We start from the raw sequence: 21,202 nt of genomic DNA, 5'->3' as shown, positions 1-21,202 counted from the left end.
GGGAAGAAGGGAAGGGAAGGGAAGGGAAGGGAAGGAAGGGAAGGGAAGGGAAGGGAAGGGAAGGAAAGGAAAGGAAAGGAAAGGAAAGGAAAGGAAAGGAAAGGAAAGGAAAGGAAGGAAAGGAAAGGAAAGGAAAGGAAAGGAAAGGAAAGGAAGGAAAGGAAAGGAAAGGAAAGGAAAGGAAAGGAAAGGAAAGGAAAGGAAAGGAAGGAAAGGAAAGGAAGGAAAGGAAAGGAAAGGAAAGGAAAGGAAAGGAAAGGAAAGGAAAGGAAAGGAAAGGAAAGGAAAGGAAAGGAAAGGAAAGGAAAAGGAAAGGAAAGGAAAGGAAGATTTTATCATGTTTTTATAACACTTTTATAACATGTAACTGTCCCATCCTGTAGGGATGGTGCCTTTAGGTGTGACTCCTGAGAGGAGTCATCACAAAGTCTCTCTGGAGGTAGATGTTAGGCAAAACATAGGAAGAAAGGTATCATAAATATTATATCATAATTGCTGATGTTCTTTTCCACTCTTCTCATTCCTTCCAGGTACTGTTGCGTGATTTACAATGGAAAAATTGCTCTGCGGAATCCTGGTGTTTGGAATGGCTGTCACAGTCAATGCTTGTCCCAAATACTGTGTCTGTCAGAACCTGTCTGAGTCACTGGGGACTTTGTGTCCCTCCAAGGGTCTCCTCTTTGTACCACTTGACATAGATCGAAGGACTGTTGAACTCCGTCTTGGGGGCAACTTTATTATCAATATCAGCAGACAGGATTTTGCCAATATGTCTGGACTTGTTGACCTCACTTTGTCCAGAAACACCATTAGTTACATACAGCCCTACTCCTTCACTGACTTGGAGAGTCTTCGGTCTTTACATCTGGACAGCAACAGGTTGCCTGAGATTGAAGAGGATACTTTAAGAGGTTTAATTAACCTTCAGCATTTGATTTTAAACAACAATCAGCTAAGCAGCATTTCTGATGAAGCCTTTGAGGATTTTTTACTGACATTGGAAGACTTAGACCTTTCCTACAATAACCTCCGAAGCATTCCCTGGGAATCTATAAGAAAGATGATAAACTTGCACCAGCTCAGTTTAGATCACAATCTAATAGATTATATAACAGAGGGGACATTTGCAGATCTTCAAAAATTGGCCAGATTGGATCTAACATCCAACAGACTGCAGAAGCTCCCTCCTGACCCTATATTTGCCAGATCACAAGTAATTCCATTGGTTGTCACCCCGTTTTCGCCACCTCTGTCCCTCAGCTTTGGGGGAAATCCACTGCATTGCAACTGTGAGCTGCTGTGGCTAAGGCGGCTCGACAGGGACGATGATATGGAAACCTGTGCTTCTCCCCCAAGTCTAAAGGGAAGGTACTTCTGGTACGTGCGGGAAGAGGAATTTGTTTGTGAGCCTCCTCTTATTACACAACACACTCACAAGCTGCTGGTTCTAGAAGGGCAGACTGCCACGCTGAAGTGCAAAGCCATTGGGGACCCCACACCAATCATCCATTGGGTGGCCCCCGATGACCGTCTCATCGGAAACTCCTCGAGGACGGCTGTCTACGACAATGGCACCTTAGATATACACATCACCACCTCCAAGGACTACGGAACTTTCACGTGCATAGCAGCCAATGCTGCTGGAGAGTCCACTGCAACAATTGAACTCTCGATTGTTCAGCTCCCCCACCTCAGCAATGGCACAGGCAAAGCAGCTCCACCGAAGTCCAGGCTCTCGGACATCACCAGCTCCACCAAGTCCAATCGGGGTGAAACAAAAGGCCCACCAGAAAGGGCTGTCCTGGTATCAGATGTGACCACTACCTCAGCTTTGGTCAAGTGGACAGTCAGCAAGTCAGCCCCTCGGGTAAAAATGTATCAGCTGCAGTATAACTGCTCAGATGATGAAGTCCTGATCTACAGGTAAATGAATTTTTGTTTTGTCCTCTGATGATGGCAAGGGGTGGAAATCAACATAAGAAGTCTTTTACTCTTTGACTTTTTGCCGATTTGACTTTGAACTGAGATGGTGCCGTGACCAGTAGCATTAGTGGTATCTGATAAATTTGCATTCTCTCTGTACGTTTGGCAAACAGTTGGTTTGTTCATTGCTTTTCTGTCCAAGTCACACATTGCAAATCTCTGTAGTACTCATTTTCCAACAGCTGTTTTCAGTAAAATTTTCAATTTGGGAAAAAAATAGTACTGCAGTTGGTAGTGTCCCTAGTACGCTTAACAAAGAAAGGAAAACTTGAAGACTAGAATTCAGAAATTTCCCTTTCCACCTCCTGTAGGTGGGATTGAAACAGACTACTTAGAGAGGAAGCAACGTGGGAGGAAGTTTGTGCTGTCTACCGATAACACAGGCTCTAATTATTCTGTGATTCAAGATCTGGGGTTGTTAACAAGACATTTTTCACCTATATGAAAGAGCTTATTTCTTATTTCACTAACATCTGTTTACACAACCATAATGGCTGACAACTTTGGAGCATTTAATTTTTTATACCATATTAAATGCAAGAAGAGGTAGATAGAATTTCAAAAGCAAACCCTGAATGTTCCTTATGATCCTCCAGTTCTACAACGCTTCTGACTTAATGATATAAAGCAGGAACCACTCCTACAGTAAAGCAACAATAAATTTTTAGGGACTAAAAATGTGTAGAAACAGTACAAGAAAACAGTACTACTGTTTTTTCCTTGTGTTTTGGAAGCATGATTGGTATATTCATGCTAGTGATCAATCCCTAGAAACCATCTTGTCTTCCTTTCTATTGCCAAGATTTCATTGAACTCCACTGTATCTTTGGTTGCATATGATCTACCAGCAGAAGTCAGAATCTTATGGAAAAGTAGAACCAAACATATAAATTCTTATACCTTTATAAGCATCCTGAAGCAGTGGAGAAAAATAACATCTGGTATAGATATAATAGGATTTGGGGGTTGAATCTAATTCAAGAATGAACTGTGGCCAAAATATAGTCAAAGCCATTGATTTTCGTGGTAGGTTTGGTGTTATTACCTGGTGGCTATTCTGTTCTCCTGCTGCCTGCAGGAAGAGCTAAGGCACTCATCAGGTCATGGTACCCAGCCTCCACATCCCACAATAAGCCTTGTTATTTTCTTCTTTACCACAGGGTGGTTTTCTTTAGTGTGAGGAAGTCAAAAAGAGAGGAAGTAAACATTCATGTGACATCTTTCCCTCACCCTCCTCCTGCAACGAAATCTAATTTTAACGCTTCTCCAGAACAGAATGTTTAGTTGACATGGACAAAATTTTGTGCCAACAATTCATTTTCTCTGAGTCAGTTGTAGACCTGAAAGAATAAAGTAATCAATTTAGCTATTCCAAATTCACTCACTCATTGCCAAAAGCAGGAACATTGACCAGCAAGCCCAAAGCCCATTTTTTTAAGGATATTTATTTAAATACTGAATAATTCCAATGAAATTCAGTTCTGCCCACCTCCATTCCTCAACTGTAAAAATATCTTGAAATAAATAAATTAAAAAGTGAAAATTATTCATTTTGCTCTTGCTAATGTACAGAAGAGCCAGCATGTTAGGTTTGGAAACCAACTATGTGGAGTTAAGCAGAATGAAAGGATAAGATAAAGTTAAGTAATGATAGAGAATTAGGAATAGAATGGAAGAAAAAAGGCTAGTGCCATTTTTTTTTCCCAAGGCAATGCTTTTGGCAAAATTCAGCAATAGTTAAGATCTTTAGCACTTTCAGTGTAAGACTGAAAAACACTCTGAAACATGTATAAGTCATATGGTCATTGTAAAATTAATTTGGCCCAGTGAACAGGAATATCGCTGCAACCAGAAAGAGAAGGTTGCATGGATTTTCAGATGTTGGAAGTGGTTGGATGTGTCAATTTTTTAGGGAGGAGGATGGCCAGGTTAAAAAAAAAGCAACCAACCAAACAAACAAAAAAACCCCCACCAAAAGCAAAACAAAACAAAACAGAACCACAAACACACACACACCAAAAAAAAAAAAAAAAGAAAAAAAACAAACCAAAAAAACCCCCACAAAAAACCACAACAACAACAACAAAAAAAACCACCAAAAAACCCCACCAAAACAAAACAAAAAACCCACAAAACCCCCAAACAAAACAAAAACAAATAAAACCACCAAAAAAAAAAAAAAAAAAAAAAAAAAAAAAAGAAACCACTGACGTGCAGCCTAGGAGCTGGATGGATGAGGACTGAGTGCCATGGGCAGAAATGAAGAGAAATGAAGATGCCATCTTGCCAGCCTGGTCTGGAAGAAAAAGTTGCTGTCAAGATTTTAGGCAACCCCTAAATTTTTTATCATATCCCCACTTCTGCCTTACAATGAGGTTTTGGCCCTTTACTTCTTTATTTGCTTGTGGCTCAGTTTTAGAAGCTCAGTGAGGACAGTGTTATTTTGAAAAATCTCCCATCAGGGCTTTTTCGAGGATTCACTCATGATGCATAGCTCTTTTCATTCACAGCTCTCAAAAGCACTTCACCAAAGAAAACAATTTTTTTTTCTCTACATTTTGCACCAGGGAAAAATGAAGCATAGAAAGATGAAGTGATTGTCCAGCGTCTGAGAGTTAATCAATGGTACTCATAATATCAAACCAGTTCTTGCTACTTCCAGTCAGGGAACCACTCAGTCCCTTAGAGTTAATTAACTAAAGCTGTTTTGCTTTAATTGGTCAGATGCATATCACTGCAACGAGTGTGTGGAAAAACCTAAGGGGAAAGGATTTCTACAGTGCTGTGCTCTATAAAATGCTGTGTATGTGCTAAATGGGACGTGACACTGCTTAGCTGCTAAAATGATGGGCACTTAATATACACTAAGACAGTCGGTATTCCAGGACTGAGACACATCAGCTGTGCTCAGCTTTTAGAAATCCTGCTTCACTAGCAAGAAATGTATGCACAAAAGAGAGAAATCTGTTGCTCTCTCTGCTAAGAATTTTTTATGAACATTGTATTCATGGTGTAAGAATGGAAGCAGCAGCTCTCTCCTCCTCACTGATGGCAACATCTCTGCTGATCATTACCCAGGACACCAGTCCCATTTCCTCTTCCATGCCAACTGTGATCTTCCACTGGTAGGATGATGCAAAAGGGGACTACTGTAAGGTGCAATGGCTCAATAAAAATTTAAGTTTTGGGAGATTCTGGCAAATATCATCTGCAGCGCCTCCCATTTGCACTGAGCTGAAATGGTACCAGAATCAGAAATTTGTCTTTGGATGTACCAATGCCATTATAATGAAAATTAGCAGGAGGAACACTGTCTGCTTTCCCACCTGACCTTCCCTTGTATTTACTATCTCAGGGCGTTTGCTCAAGTTCATAGCAGGTTTTTATTTCTTTCAGTGCATTCAGGGTGCGTGTTTCTGATTCTGATCTAATGAGTAGGTTTTGGATCTGCCCTCTGTGGGTTTTAATGCAGCAGTCTTTCCATTCTTTCATCTTGACTGTAATACCAACATCAGTGCCAGTAAAGTTGTATTGTACCCACCACTTTTAGCTGAGACCAGAAGCTTGTTACAAATTGCAGAACTGAATATCACTCCTTATTTGAAGGAAAAACATGCAGAAAGAGTCACCAATGTCCAATAGAGAAAGGGATGGAAGAAGATCAAGGTCTGCAAAGAAATTGTTATTGGACTCAGGGTTAAAGGAGAGATAACTAGCAAACCTCCTCTGTCATAAAAATCTTACCTACTCCTCTCAGTCTGGACTCCAAAATGTTTTCGATGTGTAAAAGCATCATACTTAATATCAGTGCAATTTATGCACTGGCAAGCTTAATTAATTTTGGATAAGGAATTGAAATGAAATATAAATACTTAGAAAAGAATATATTTGAACCTCAGTTTCCCATCTGTAACCTCTGTGACAGCACCACTTTGCTTCACAGCGATAAACACATTAGAAAATATTTTGGAACCAGGAGCCCACATAAATAAATAGGGAGACTTGCTTTGAAGTCATTGTGTGGTCTGCAGCAACAGGGATAGTCATCAATGATTAAGATGGAGGATTACATAACTGCAACACTTGAATTCAAGTAAGGCATCTGGGGAGAGAGATTGTGGTTTTTTTCATGCATAGAGTGCCCTACATGATGGGGGATTGTCTCAGTTTTGGCCAGCAGGCATTGGTGTCATATATACATTCACTGCTTTTTCAAAAGCGAATAAATCTGCAAGTGTTTTGTAGAACTTCCCAGGTCATAGTGAGCCTTCTGGCTGTGTTTTGAATTAAAGTAAAGACGCATCTATTTAAAAATGTGCATCTGAAGTGCGACACTACCATTAGATTTATGAGAGATTTAGGTCTGGTTTATTTTGTGGTATTTCATACTAGAAGTGATGAAAACAGCTGTACAAATTAAGAAATACTGTAGTGCTATAGTCTCCCTAACTTATAAATTCAGGACTGGGAAAAAAAAAGCATTTTATATGTTTCTGAAAGCTAATTTTTTAAATATATATTTTATGTAGCAGGCAGTCTAAGCACTAAAATATGAATAAATGGCTCCACATCTCCAGTTTATTTAAACAATGGTGCCATGGATTTGATTACTTAAACAATATAATAATGATTTATATTTGCACAGCTCCTTTTACTGCAAGTACTTTACAGGGTGGCTGAACTGAGATCCCCACTAGCCTGTCACCTCTCAGTAAAATGTTGGCTGCAGTTTAGCAATCAGACGATTGTTAAGTTCCTTTTCAAGAGCAAAAAATAGCTTCAGCATTTGGACTTATGGATACTTTAACCTAGGGAGGAAGTAATTAATAGAGCTTGAATTTCCCACAGCATGTGGTATAAATATACCCATGCACTCTTCTAGTCAAGTGCATGTCAATAAGAAAGCGCTTCATGACTGAGGTGCTGCAAAGTTCAGGAATATCTAATTCATGTAAGGATGTTCTCTCAAACAGCAGTGCCACACTGAGCATCAGAGAGGATGCCCTAATGCTTTTTGCAAGGAAAGCCTCTTGTGTGGAGATCTTCCAGCTGAGACTGGAAACAGAGGAAGCCCTGTCCTGTTGCTGGTAGGGCAAATTTTCTCAACAGCCTGATTCTGTAGCAAAGTGTGTTTATGTCATTTTCTCTCTGAGGAGCGTTAGAAATACAGAGTACGGGTTAGCTTTGGAAAAGACAGAGGATTCATTTAATCTGAAAGACCCCGAACATCTGTCCTTATTTGTGATTTGGTCACTGGCTTCAGACAAATAAACACATGCAGATAAATGCCTGCCATACTTCTACCCAATTTTCAGTTCCACCCGTCTCCAACACATCTAGGCACTGACCCACCGCCATGGCTCACACCTGGAGCAAAATTCCCGACTCAGCCTCAGCACATGAGCTGAGCTATTCCAGTTGCTTCGTATGTAGGATACAAACCTTGATTTGGCCAAAGCTTTTACATACTTGAACATTAAATAAAACAACAACTGAGAGGGAGGACAGTGCATGAAGACGTTAATCAGCATGCAATCATCTTTTATATTTCACAGGTAGAGAGCGCCACTTTATAAAAATAAAAATATGAAGTCACAGTCCAAAGGGAAGCAAAATATATATAATCAGTGCAGAGAGAAGTTTGGCCTGGACATTTGGTACTTCAGATCATTTGAGAGTGGTTTGCAGCAGAAGTGTCTATTGGTTCCTGGAGAACCCTCAGCAAGTGCAAGCTTGCTGCAAGGCAGCAGTCATAATGAAGAAGCTGCTTTTCAAATGTCTGTATTCTGGGACTGTAGGGTTTTCTTTTTGCCTGCTGAAAACATTTTAATCTAGTATTTTATTTTTATTTTTATTTTCTTTGTTTTTCTGGGGGAAGTACAGGGACAGGGTTTTTTTGCTTTGGGGTTGTGGTTGTAGGGTTTTTTGCTTGTTTTTTCGTGCTTGGTTTTTTTTTTTTCCCACCATCCCACCCTCCCTTGCAATACAAGAAATCTTTAAAGAATAAAAAAGAAAATGTGATGAAAATGAGAAAATTTATATGTTTTACCAGAAAATGAAGTGGAAAGTAGAAATATAAAATATGAAATAAATATACTAAAAATAAATATATGGAAGAAAAATAGATGTACATCTGAGTTATGTCCCTAAATTCATCCTATATTGTTGTGACAAACTAGCATCCACTTGGTGCTTGTACAGAAACTGATGAGGAATCCATTGGTCAGAGCAAGTCCAGTTCAGGATGAGCAGAACCCACCCATGTGGATACTGCCCAGACCATTTTCTTGTTTGGTTGCTGACACAGAAAGGCAAAATACTAAATGACCCCTTATCCCTAAGGGAGATATACCCCTGATCTGAGGATGTATGTGATGGCTCATGAGAAAGTGCTGCAGTGCCCCAGCAGAGCAGGGTAGGGCAGCACAGCACCTGCTGCCAGATCGGAGGCATTCCCACATCCTTCAAAGTTTAACTTCTGCCAGATAACATTTATTGAAGCCTGTGGAGAAGTTGTATGTGACAGCTCTACCCCCAAGTTCAGTCTCAGGAATTGAACATGAAGGCAAATCACCTGATTCTCATCTTGCCCCACATCTAGGGGTGTTGCACAAGGTGGAAAGGAAATCAGAATCACTTTAGGCAACACTATCAAGCACATGATGTGATTCTTAGGGCAGTCCTATGCATGGCCAGGAGCTGGACTTTGATTATCCTTGTGGATTCCAACTCAGAATATTCTGTAATTTTGTGATTCAGCATAAGACAGCAGTATCCTGTTTTATCTCTGCTACCAATTATTAATTCAACTCAATAAGACTGAGCTTTTTCACTTGAGGGGAATTCAGAATGAACTAGTTCTTGCCTATAACATCTGCCACATCCCCTCTCTCAGATGCTCTGAACCTAAGTGCCAATATCTGTCCCCACCCCCTTTATTGCAATAAAAAGTTATACATCTGATGCTAAAATGAACTACTGAAATAAGATTTTTATTTAGCTTCAGGTGAGTCAACAATTTGATCTCTAAATGAAAAATTTTAATAGATCCATAATTTGTATGTGTAATGCATATTTAACCACCCAAGAGGGTCTACTTGATCTCTGCATTTTCACTTCAGCACCTGCAGCAAGTTCCCAAAACTCCTTTTCTCTCTACTGCTCATCTGTTGAATACTAGTTGGTGTCAGAGATCCACTCTAATATCTTCCTCATTTTGGGTCACATCTACTGATATCTGGGTCCTTATAGGAGGAATGGAAAAGGTATCAGCAATCACAGAGTGTGACAACTACTCCTAGTCTTTCTAAGTCCATAGCTGAGAATTTCCTCCCTCCCCTCACTTCACCCTTCATTTCAACTGGATCACCACCAATTCAGGCTGCTAAGAAATCTCCTTCAAGTGTGTTGAACCAATAATAAAAGTAATGGCTGAAAAATATCTGCTTGAAGGAGAGGGCAATTTAATTTTATCCACAGGTGTTTTGCAATGGAGTTACAAATCAAAAAAAAAAAAAAAAATCCTTAAAAGCATATTGTGCTCTAAAACACTGTATTACTAAAATTTTCCTTGCCAGTTTGAGATCATTCTGCTTCACTGAGCTCCCACTTGCTCACGTGCAGGTTCCAGGCTGTAGGCAGGTGAGAGTGCCTTGACAGCTCCTACCTCCCCAGCTTTCTGACACCCCACCCCATACAGCTCCCATCTGAAGTCATTGGAAAGCCTTTTTACCCGTTTCAGAGCTGATGTGGGTTTAGATTCTTGGTAGGAGGGTCTTGGAAGAGGGCACCTGCTCCTCTTGCAGTAGGTTCCTCTTTCTCCTTGTCTTTTCAGTGCTGAACAGCTGGGCTCTGACTGTGAATATTATTTTGAGTGTTGTGCAAGCAATTATATTCATTTGGTTATGTAGGACTATTTTATCTATCAAATACATGAGACAAAGAGAATGACAGGGAAAGAATAAGTCAAAATTGCAAACACTGCCAGAACATAGTGCCTTATTTCACTGGCATAGCTGCAGACTTACCTCCTAATTGCTTGCTCTGAATTTCCTATTATGATCTTTCACACCAGGCTTTCTGCTTGTAGGCTCAGGCTATTTTCAGAAGAAAATATACTTTTTCTTGTACAATGATGGAACTGTTTAACCCTAACACATAATAGCGATGATACAGCTTGTTTTCCCAGAGAAATGACTTAAAAATATAGAACTGGAAAAACAAAGCACTGGGAAAAAAAATAAAGAGAAGAATACACTGGACTAAATAAATTATATTATAAATACTTGATTAGCTTTATCCCTTACAAGTCTGCTTAGTTTTGGAGTTGCCTATAAAAGGCAGGTTTTCTGAGCAAAACATTTGCACTAAGAGGGAGAAGAAGTCTCTTTTCAGATGATACAGTGCACACTGAATGCAAGACTTGCTTCACACTTAAACCTGTTTTGGGGCTTCAGTTGAGATATTGATGGTGAGTAGTGTTTGTGTTAATGCTTTGGTTAGGAAAGATGAAAGAAGACGATTCAGACAAGCTGAGGAGCTTAAAATTTGAGGCAGAAATCAGGTTCATGCTCTATGTAATTTTTTGAGTGCTGTACTTGTAGGTTTTCAATGAAGGCTTGTACTACAAGGAAGTAATTTCTCTTTTCTTTGTTCTTAAAAAGAAACATAGGAGAAATGTAGCTCGAATTTTCAGTAGTAAAGGAAGCAAATATGAAGTAATGGATGTCTTTGAAAACAAGATATGGGTTATTTCATTGTCATACTACCCTTTCCCACAAATGTGTATTGTTTTATAGTCTAACATGTACGTGTACCCTGTAATCTATAGAACTCTGTAATAGTGGCAAGGTGGGGATAGTAGGCTATACGTTTATCTAAAGAAATCTTGAAATTATAATGCCATTGAGAATTGTATATGTTTAAAATTAAATGTTCTGATTTTCATGGCAGAGAAAAACAGCGTGGCCAGCAGGCTGATCGTCCCTATTGTCACATCCCTACTGCCCTCTCAGAGCCACAGCATGATCATATTAGATCCTAGAACATTTGTCAACAATCCAATAAAGCAGCTCTGTCCAGAAAAGAAACAGGCTTTGGCCTTTTCAGGTAACTGTAGAGTGGAAACAAATCTTGCTGGGCAAGAAAGAAGGATGTTACTCTCCATCCTTGAATGGGGAAGAGTCTGTCCACTACATAGCTACATTCATGCTTTAGGGTGGCTGAAAAATCCCTGGGGACAGCAAGGTGACGCTATGCCCTAAACCTCTTTTGATCAGCTGCTTCTGGTTTACAGATTAGTTTATTTGCAGAGATGAACAGTTTGAGACAGCCAACACTAGGTGTGAATTCATGCTGTATTCGCCCATCTGTCGTCCCTCCCCTTCCTCTTCCATTAATTTGGATCTGAGCAAGCATTTTAATATATTTATTGTCCCATCATTTACTTAATTTTGACTAGAAAATGTATAAAAGTCCTACTGGCTCAACCCAGTTTGTTTTTGGGTTTTTTTGTGGGGTTTTTTTTGTTTGTTTTGTTTTTTTTGTTTTTTGTTTTTTTGTTTTGTTTTGTTTTGTTTTTGTTTTGTTTTGTTTTTAATCATCCGTTTATTTTATCGGCTTAGATTGCGGAATTGGCTCTTATGTAGCTATCCCAGACCGCGCTGGGAATCCTTCTCGGGGCGGGGGCTGCAGAGGCAGCAGTCCCGATCGGCATACGGGCAGCTGAGCGCACGGAGCCCCGGCAGCAGCTCCGCCGTCTGGCGGCTGGCCGCGGGCGGTCGGCTCCGGGAATCAGCCCCGCTGCCGCCGCGGGCGGGGGACGCCTCTGCTCCCGAGGCTGCTGCGGAATGAGGGAGATGCACAGCCCCACGCTGCTTCAGCTGGGCCTTGGGGCGGCTGGCAGCGTCCAAAGGAGCTCCAATCCGGCTAATTTGGGCGCGCAGAGGCAGAGTTTCAGCTCGGTTACTCTGGGGCGTGGATGTGTCACTAGCGTGATGTTTTGCTGTTCTCTCTGCTGTGAAGTTTCACAGCCTAGAAGTGCCGTGGGGGGGAATTTAACAGCGCTGCCAAAGTTGAGCAGTGGCAGAGGGGAAAAGAAATTGGCTTGGAACTGTCCTGTCTCGCTGTGCCTCTTTTCTTCTATCCCTGGAATGGAGACAAATGATCTTGTAAGCTGAGCAGGCAGTGAAGCCAAGGGGACTCCTGCTTCTCTCCTCCATCCCTGGTCCTTGCAGCCTCCTCTGGTTGGTGTTTCAGTCAGTGATGTGGCCGCCCCTGAGCAGGCAGAAGAAGGAAGGGCCACCCGGAGTCACCATCAGAGGCTGGCTCCCCATTCCAGGGCCCTTGGAGCCCAGGCTGGCGGCTGTCACAGGCTGCTGCCTGAAGAGAGGGGCAGGGACAGCTCTGGCTTCCCTGGGTGGTGTCAGACAAATCTCCTGCGTCCTCAGTGGCACTAGAAATGCTGCAATCTCTTTGCCAGAAAAAAAACAGTGCAGAATTACCTCTGTCCTGTGAATGATTTTCTTAGGGGTATGACCCCCATTGAGCACACAAGGCTATATGTATGGCTAGTAGTTTAAATCGTTTGTTTTTCTTTTTCTCTGGGGACACTAGCAACTTCTATGAGGTGAAGAACTCTTTGCGAGGGGAAAGATGAAATGAGCACTGGGAGCAGGATTCCCACTTGTGAAGAGTATTAACAAAAGCCTGGGGGACTGCAGCAGTCCCATACCAGGGCACGGCGCTGCACCTCTGTACAGGCTGGTGTGGGGTGAAGACCTTGTGCTACACAAACTCTGCCTAGTGAAAGCATATGAGGTTTTAGCTGTGCGGTTTTTTGCAGGTAAGGTTTTTTTCCCACTAAAACATAATACTGTCTTTTGTTTCACCTTTCCTCTTTTTTTTTTTTTTTTTTTTTTTTTTTCCCTATTTGGGCTCTTTCATGGTAGATAATTTTGTTTGCTGTGGTTTAATTAACCAATTATGCCACAGCTGGAGTACTTTTCAGACTAAATCCTTTATTTCATTGTTCTTAAACAGCTTCCATTCTGACGTAGTTCCTGAAAGTTTGCTGGTCCCTGTACCACCCCTTTTAAAGGCTGGGTTAATGTGGCTTGCCCAGGTTCACGTCCATTTTTTAGTGAAACTATGTATGTCTGCTCCAGGTTAAAACCTGTTTTCGACCCTCTTTTTGCGGTTTCAGTCCAGAAACTTTCTGTGGTTTTAAGGTAGCAAAAGGAGTCCAAGAAAAGCCATAGAAACTTACAGGAGTCCTTCCTACTGCTTAAAGTCCCTGAGGACATGATCTGAGTTTCTTAGCTCTTGTCATATTCCTCTCCTCTGCTTAACCCCAGTTAAGCTTGCTGATGACAGGGAGGCATATACTCAAAAGTGCTGCAGGCTGCTTTCCAAATCAGGTCACATTTACTCGTTCCCAAACAAAAGATGTTATCTTGGGGAAGTTTTGAATCTAGTAACTCAGTTTAGCCAGAGCAAACCCTAATCTGGCATATAATGGGACAGAACCACAACGTAATTGACTGCTCTTGACATCAAACAAGGAGCTGATTTAAAAAACCTAGATCAATGGTAATCGGTCTTACAGTCATTGCAGCAATGTGCAACATCTGTCTAGCACACCCTCCAAACACCTGTCTCTGCAATGGCTAGGAAGAAACAAACCATGTATCAACTCAGTTTTATTTTCTAGCCCTGTTTAAAATGGAACAAATGTTGGAATATCTCTCCCATGGGAAATTCCAATATTGCAACATCTGTTTCTGGAGACTGAAAATTCTCCATACCAGTTGTTTTGTTTGCTTATAGGAAAAAAAAAAAAAAAAAAAAAAAAAAGGCATTTCATATGGAAATATAGAAGTGTAGCTATCAATCTCTTTGCGGATGTTACAGCTTTCAGAATGACAGTCCCATTTCCACCATACATCATGCCACTTGAAGAGTTACTCTCCTCCTGGATGTAAGGCTCCCTAAATTTATCACATTCACTTTGCACTCACCCCCCTCACCACAGTGTTCCTGCTTCCAGCCTATATTGTCCCTACTTTCACCTCTTTCAGTGGCAAAGGAATGGTTGGAGTGTGCAGGGAGAGGAGACAGCTGCTGGTGGGGGACTGGGAAAGGAGCAGAGGACATGGTGGAGGAGCAGAGCAAGGGCTGGGAGCAGAGCATCCCTCACAGGTGCCAGGGAAATGAAGAACACGGTAGGTTCCCACAGCTACAGCTTTCATTTTCATTTTTCTTACAAGAAGCAAGAAAAGAATTGATCTAGCAGAACCTCCTATTTTAATACTGAACTTATGTTTAATTTGAGATATCCAATCAACTTTACAGTCAAAATGTACCATGGGTTTATTAGCATCCAATGTTAATGCCTGGAGGAGCTTTGGGCACATGGTCCAGGAGACATCCAAGCAATGCAAAATACTTTACACAAGCTCCTTACGGGAGGGCATTGTTTGGCACAGGTAATGAGTCCATCTGCCAGACACAAACCAAACAGCTCTGCCTCACACAGTCACAGCTGCAGGAGCTAAAAACCTCCAGCTGAAGTTCCTGTCCTGGGAGTCATCACATTTGTCAACTTTTCTGTGACAACAGCAATAGGTACTGCATTTGTCCTGCCCCAACTGCATAAAGGTGAAACAAAAAGGCCCTCTTATATGTAAGATATAACATATTCTCTGAGAACATATTCACAGATGTTTTGCCCAATTTTGAGTGTGTGATCTTCTGGGTTTTTGCCAGCAGTGACAGCACAGCTCAGCAGGTGACATGCGTTGCTGTTTATCTGCAGTGCTGTCTCTTACACCTTGTTTTAATGACAGTTCAAAAAGGCGCAGAGAGCTTTAAAACATTTAGCTAAAGGCAGAGAAATGAAGATGGAAGATAAAATCTGAATAGGGTGACATGAACACATAGAAAGGTACAGGAAGGCAGAGGATCAATCTGGGGGAAAAAGTCTTATTTGTCTTTACTCCCCCTTTCCATTCCAAATAAGAATTACATGTAACTTAATGTATTCCTTCTTTTCCTTTTGTTCCCCTCTGGATTTTTCTACAAACCAAGAGCTTAGTAGTAGTCACAACAGACCTCTTGTCAGGACAGGATCCTCTTTTCCCACTTGTGATTCAATTTATGGCCAGACTGAAATTTCTTTTTTTTTTAAATTTTCTATTCAGGATTATCAAACTTGGAGGTCTGTGAGAATTTTTGCTAACTGGTGAATTATAAGGTCTATGACTGTTGACTTTTCTGTCATAGATTCTTTCTTTAAATGTTTCTGCTTGATAAATCATTTGATCCTGTGTTTTATGGTTTGACTGCCTGTTAATCCTTCTGCTGTTTCTTCTCACCGCATTATTTTTAGATACCTCTTGATAACCAATATTTTACTGAGCACAGATAGATGAATATATACTTAGGACACAGTTTCATGAGCCAATATAGGATGTTCCTTATACATGTGTCTATCACAAACATAATGGTAACGTCAGTTGAGGTAATCACAAGTGGGACAACCTTCTGTTAGGACTCAGAGATTAGAAATTCAGTGCTGCTTCCAAGGATGGGTTAACACACAGAGTTGCATAAAAATCCACTATCTTCTCTACTGCACCACAGAGGTAAAATGAGGTGATTTCTTTTGCTGTATAGCAGGCCAGGAATGGAAGCAGAACAGACTTTCCTGTGGGTTTCAGTCCTATTTTCCATCCTCAGAAACTATGGAAATTTAACTACTGTTCAATCAGATCTGGATGAGCACCAAAACTTTGGGGAGACTGACTATTCAATGAAAAATTCAAGCTTTTCTTAATTAGGCCATTGTTAATTCTAAATATCTATAGGTAGAACAACTCAGAAAATTGTAACTCTATTTCCCCCAAAATGAAAAGTGAAATTATGGAAAGTGTAAGAAAAAATAAGTACGAAATAATATTCTATTCCATTAATATTTTAAAGGTTTTCACTGAAAAACAAGCTTCCTAAGTTCTGCTTTTGAAAATGGGTATCTGAACGGGTATCTTTTTTTCTTGGACTTATTAGTACTCTTATTAAAACCAAAAGATGCAAACAAAACTGCTTCATTTTAATATTTTAATTTTTTTAATGAACTGCGGCTTCTGAGAACTACAAGATACTTTTCTGCTATGAATCCAGAAAAGCTCTGCTAAACTTCACAGCTGAAAATTACAGTGTGTAGCAGAGAGTTAGTGTTTTGGCAATCTCACATGCCTTCTGTTTTGTTTACAAAAAAGTTGACTGTAGTTGTCAGCCTACACAAACAGACAGCCTGGCTCCCCTGGAGAGGATTCTGTACCCCCAAGATCCAGTGTTTTGTTCAGACAATGGCTGCAGAGGCAGCTCAAGGAGGGTTGACTTTCCTCCTCATGCCAGGTCCTGCCAGCTCCCATGCCCAGCTAGAGTGGAGTGAGATCCACTCTCACTTTCCTGGGAGCCACACCTCAGGTAGACCCAGGAGCTGGGCTCAGCAGGACTGGCCCCTCACCTTGCCAGGACAGGGGCAAGACTCTGTCTCTACATAGTGATTTGGAGCTCTGAGCAGCCAGGAAGGCTGAGCTTTTGTGGCTGAGCCATTTCTAAACAATCCACCAGCCTAAACATAGTCCAGCTCTCTTTGATGTATGAATTTTTTTCTACAGAGCTACCAGAAATAAAAGGTTTTGGTGGTTAAAATTGGCAGTATCTCCAAGTGACTGATAAACTACTCCCACAGGCAGCCCTTTTGGAAGCTGGTTCATGATGTTATTATACTATTGGTTTTGGAAAAGCTGTGTGGTTCAGAATGCACTTCTCAGCACAGCTGCAAATGAAACGTCTGCCATAGACACAGAGAGAGTGGACAATAAATTATTGCCTTTCTGACATTTTCTTTCTGCAAAGTGAACAACAGTGAACAGAGTTAAGAAGTGGCAATAATCAGTCTTAAACTATTTCTCTGGTACCTCCTATCAGTGATCTGGTTTCCCCACTCTTGTCATACATGCACGTGTTATTCTGAAAATGATACTCTGACTTCTGAAAAACCTCCTAGACAGCTGGTGATTTTTGTTGGCTTGGAAGGATTCATAAGTTTATCCGTACCCAGGATGTTCCATCATTCTCAAATTCTCAAGTGTTGAGTAGTTATGACCCTAAGGGGAGTGCAGTGCAACTATTAATCATTGGTAACAATGGGATATTCCCTATGGGCATCATGTGCCATTGTCAGTAGATCAGAGAACTTCTGCAGACCTTAAATGGAGAAAAGCAAAGGATGAAGGTCACCTTTGTTTGATCTACACAACAGAAGTTTTGAAAATGGCTTGTCATGAAAGGATCTGCTGCACAAAACCCTTGGGGCTGAATGGTGCTGGCTTCCCTGGCAATGTGTGATAGTAGAATCACTTTAGAACTGAGTAGTGCAGCAGAAACTAACCTGCTAACCTGAAAAGGTACTGGTTTGACATTCCTCTGTGTTCATGTGGTCCTGTGACCTTCAGAAAAAGCAGCTAAATCTTAGGGGACCTTTTCTATGCCACTTTTAATAGTGATAATAACACACAGAAATTCCTCACAGTCACAGACATGTTTCAAGTGGGAGTGACTGGATACAAAAAACAACCTGTCTTTGGTCACTCTAGAACTGACTTTTAATACCTTTTGTGCAAGAAATGTTTTGGACTTCTTCTTTCCATGTTGTCTTTGTATTCTCTTCAATTTCAACAAGTTTTCCTAGTTATTTTTCTATAATTAAACTCTTTATGCTTGTCTTCACATTTATCATGACCTTGGAAAGGTTATCTGTGCCCATCTGGGCTTTCTCAAGTCTGCCTTTCAGTCATTTTATAAAAGTTATTTTATAAAAATCCATTAACTATTTAGCCAGTCATCTTGGCCAGTAATAGACCAAGCATCACCCGTGAGATTATTTTTTGTATTCCAAATCTCCACAACAAGTATAGTTGTCTCCTCTTGAGAAGTATAGAAGTTCATGCCATCCCCTGACTTTTCCAAAAGTAAATTTCAGAACTTTAATAAATCTCAACAGCTTTAAATACACTTTGTAGACTAAAGAGGCTCTCCATCCTGCCTCAAAATCTTTTCTTTGCTTGCTGTTTTTTCTTTGTATGCAGATGTGTAAACCCTTCTCAGGCTGAAGTGAGGACCTATATATTCAAAGTGGAAATGAGATGTGACATTTTGATGTTGTGGTATGGACCAGTAAACAGAGGTAGAGCCAAGAACTTTTCATCCCCTGAGAAATCCTTTAGTCCCTGTGTGCAGTAAACCACAGTGCTGTGGGTCAGTGGAAGAGCCCCTGGGTAAAGTCTCCAGCCTGTGCTGGACTCTGCTGAACAGAAAGTCAGACTAGATGGTCATGACTACCCATACCACTCTTACCCTTAGAGAACCACCCCTTACAAAGGCAAGAACATAAAAGCCATCAAACTGTCAATCAAACTCTTCTGGTGAAGTCAGCAGGTTCAATAAAATTGAACATCTCTCTTTAAGCTAATGCTACAGTTGTATGCATTAAGGTTTCAATGGCCTTAACTTCTGTGAGTGAATACTCATCATTTTAAGTGGAAGTCACATCACAGCAGTCATATGGATCTTCCTAGGCTGTATCAAAAAAAGGCACTACATGACGTTGTCCTCCTTGAGAGCTTTTATAACAGACATGGCAGAGGCTGTCAAGCTTTCAGTCAGTACTTGTCTCCAAGTACCAGCCCTTCTTGAACATCACTGAAAGTAAGGCTGATGGAAACCACAGGTACTGACCATTTCAGAGGCTGCTGGCTGTCTAGAAGTGTGGTAGGAAAGATCCTACCAAACCTTAAGCAGAGTCCACAGGTGCAGGAAGCATATGGCAGGATCAAATTCTTTCTCTATCTTTGTTTATTCTCTGGGTAAACTATTAAGCCATGATCCTCGAAGGTCTCCTATCCTGCTCCACTGATATCTTTGTGGGTTGATTTTATCAAGATACAGCTTGCAAAAAGTGCTTGTACTTGAGTAAACTAAGAAGATATTATGACACTTTGCACTGGGCTGCATTTGAGATGATAAAATATGAGAATGTTCACTTCTTTCTTGCTTCACTGTTGGGATGCTCTTCACTAGCCAGCCCCGTGGATTGGTGCATCCAAAGATACTTTGAGCACTGCAGCCACACCTCTCTCCCTTCAGGATGCCTTCTGTGCTGTGATTCATTGTGGAAGAGGTTTGGTCTAGATGTGTCTTTTGGGGTGTATTGCAGTCTGGGATGGTCAGTGGTCCCTGCAGCCATTCATCAGTGTCACCTTCTTTGCTGCTTCTCCTGGTGTGTTTGAAACGTCTGTGTCCAGGCCTCAAGCATTGCAAAGACAGCAGGGCTGCAGGTGAGACATTGCAAGAGCAGATTTCTTTTAAGAAATAATCACAGGCTCAGTGCAGTGGTACAAATTAGGCCAGGTTTAGTAAGCACAAGCTCAGCCTTAAAGTGATTGCTGTCATCACTGAAGGAGTTATTAAGACACAGTATGCTTGTGGCTGGATGAGCAGTCTCAGTCCCAGGCAGCTTACTAGGGCCCCTGTGCACATACCCATGACTCTACTCTGATTTAAACCAAGATGAAAATGCTGATGCCTTTGCAATTTCTATACTGTTTATTTTATGGTCATATTGACCCATATACTTAAAATTCACCTTTATCTGAGGCATTCTGCATCCATGGCAATTTTTTTTTTCCCTCCCATCCTTAGAAGTGTGCATTTCTGACATCAAACTTGGGATTTCTGCTTAGGTAAGGGGGTTCTGTTTCATTCAGTTTTCCAGGCTAGGTTTGCTTTTTTAACAATTTTGTAAACTTTTGTGTGGACAGCTACAGCAGCCATTTCTCTACCAAGCTTTAAGTCTATTTTAGATCTTATAATCTATTTAAATCCTTGGAAGAGCCATCTTCACCTCTATAGGATTGTCTTATGGACAAAAATGGAGCCAGGTGTTCCTTCAACTCATGATAGCTGTCTCTTGAGTTATAGAAAGCATTTCCATTAGAGGCTACTCTAGTTAAATACTTTTAAATACTGGTTAAAGCTTTATGAAATCCTCAAAGTATTTGCTTGACACTAGTGAATGTGCACAGAAAAATGACCCTTTGCTGTTATCACATAGGTCACTCTGAAGAGGCCCACAGCTTCTTGAGGGAGACAGACTTTGTAATCTGAGAAGATTGCTTTGGGATAAAATATTATGCTGGCCCCTCAAACTGAGAGCAGTGTAGAAATTTGTAACTTCGGAATTCTGTCTCTTCATACGATTACAGGATGCTCTTTTCAGAGACAAAAAAGTGTCTATAATGTCACACAGAAGTTATGAACATGGAAATGAGGAAAACTTCTGTACATTTGTTTTTGAACCTTATAAAACTTGTCCCTGAATGTAAAGCAATTCCAAGTTTGCTGAGCAGTACATAAAAGGCCAGTTGTACTGGGAGTGGGCTTTCCTCTCTCGAGGAATCATGAGCGTGTTGGAAAGCAGTAGACAGAGAAATGCTGAACATGAGCAGTTTGAGAAAGAAAAAGAGAAGCTATCATCTCTTAAATTCTCTGTTGGGGACGATGTGATAAGTGATGCATACAGATACACTCCTACAAGTGTACATCCTACAAGATAACCCTTTTTTTAGGCTCTACCATATGTTCAGGAGCAGCATTCACATTTGTCTTCGTGCTGGAGGGAGGGCGTAATGATTCATTCCATAGCAAGGTAAGAAAAAATATCCACATAGCAATGGCATCAGAAATATGACTATGAAAGTTCTAGGACACTTTAGAGAATAAAGAGGCCAGTATTTGCCAACAAACCCAGAGTGCACATGAGGAAAAAAGACTTGAGTGAGATCTGGGGCAGGCTACCATATAGTTACACTATGGAGTGAGAAATTATGCAGATGCTTATAGAAGCTTTTCTGATCATTCACCTTTTCTATGGCGCTGATAATGTTGCCAGCATGGTCATTAAAGACCTTCTCATTTTCTGAAACATGGTTATGAATTTTAGTCATGACAGAATAAATTCTTTTTACTGCTGAAGTATTGAAACCAATTAAGCATTCTTCAATATTTCATTGAAATTTAATCACTGTGAGTCAGAGTTTTATCTTCATTAAGTGCATAGCCACATGAATTTAGGATCAGACTCATTTTTGACTTG

The 21,202-nt window shown here is 40.8% G+C and overlaps 1 protein-coding gene across 1 annotated transcript in view; it reads left to right on the top strand.

Moving 5' to 3' along the window:
• The first annotated feature begins 550 nt into the window (after nucleotides 1-550).
• The window catches only part of LRFN2 (leucine rich repeat and fibronectin type III domain containing 2), a 35,119-nt gene continuing 14,467 nt past the window's right edge, over nucleotides 551-21,202 (top strand). The window contains exon 1 of the mRNA XM_066316038.1: nucleotides 551-1,923. Coding sequence (XP_066172135.1) covers nucleotides 551-1,923 — 1,373 coding nt within the window. The remainder of the gene's footprint in view (nucleotides 1,924-21,202) is intronic.

This window comes from Sylvia atricapilla, chromosome 3 (assembly GCF_009819655.1).
Source record: "Sylvia atricapilla isolate bSylAtr1 chromosome 3, bSylAtr1.pri, whole genome shotgun sequence".
NCBI classification, from domain to species: Eukaryota; Metazoa; Chordata; class Aves; order Passeriformes; family Sylviidae; genus Sylvia; species Sylvia atricapilla.
The sequence above is the reverse complement of the archived record's forward strand: the minus strand, read 5'-3'. Positions and strand labels throughout refer to the sequence as shown.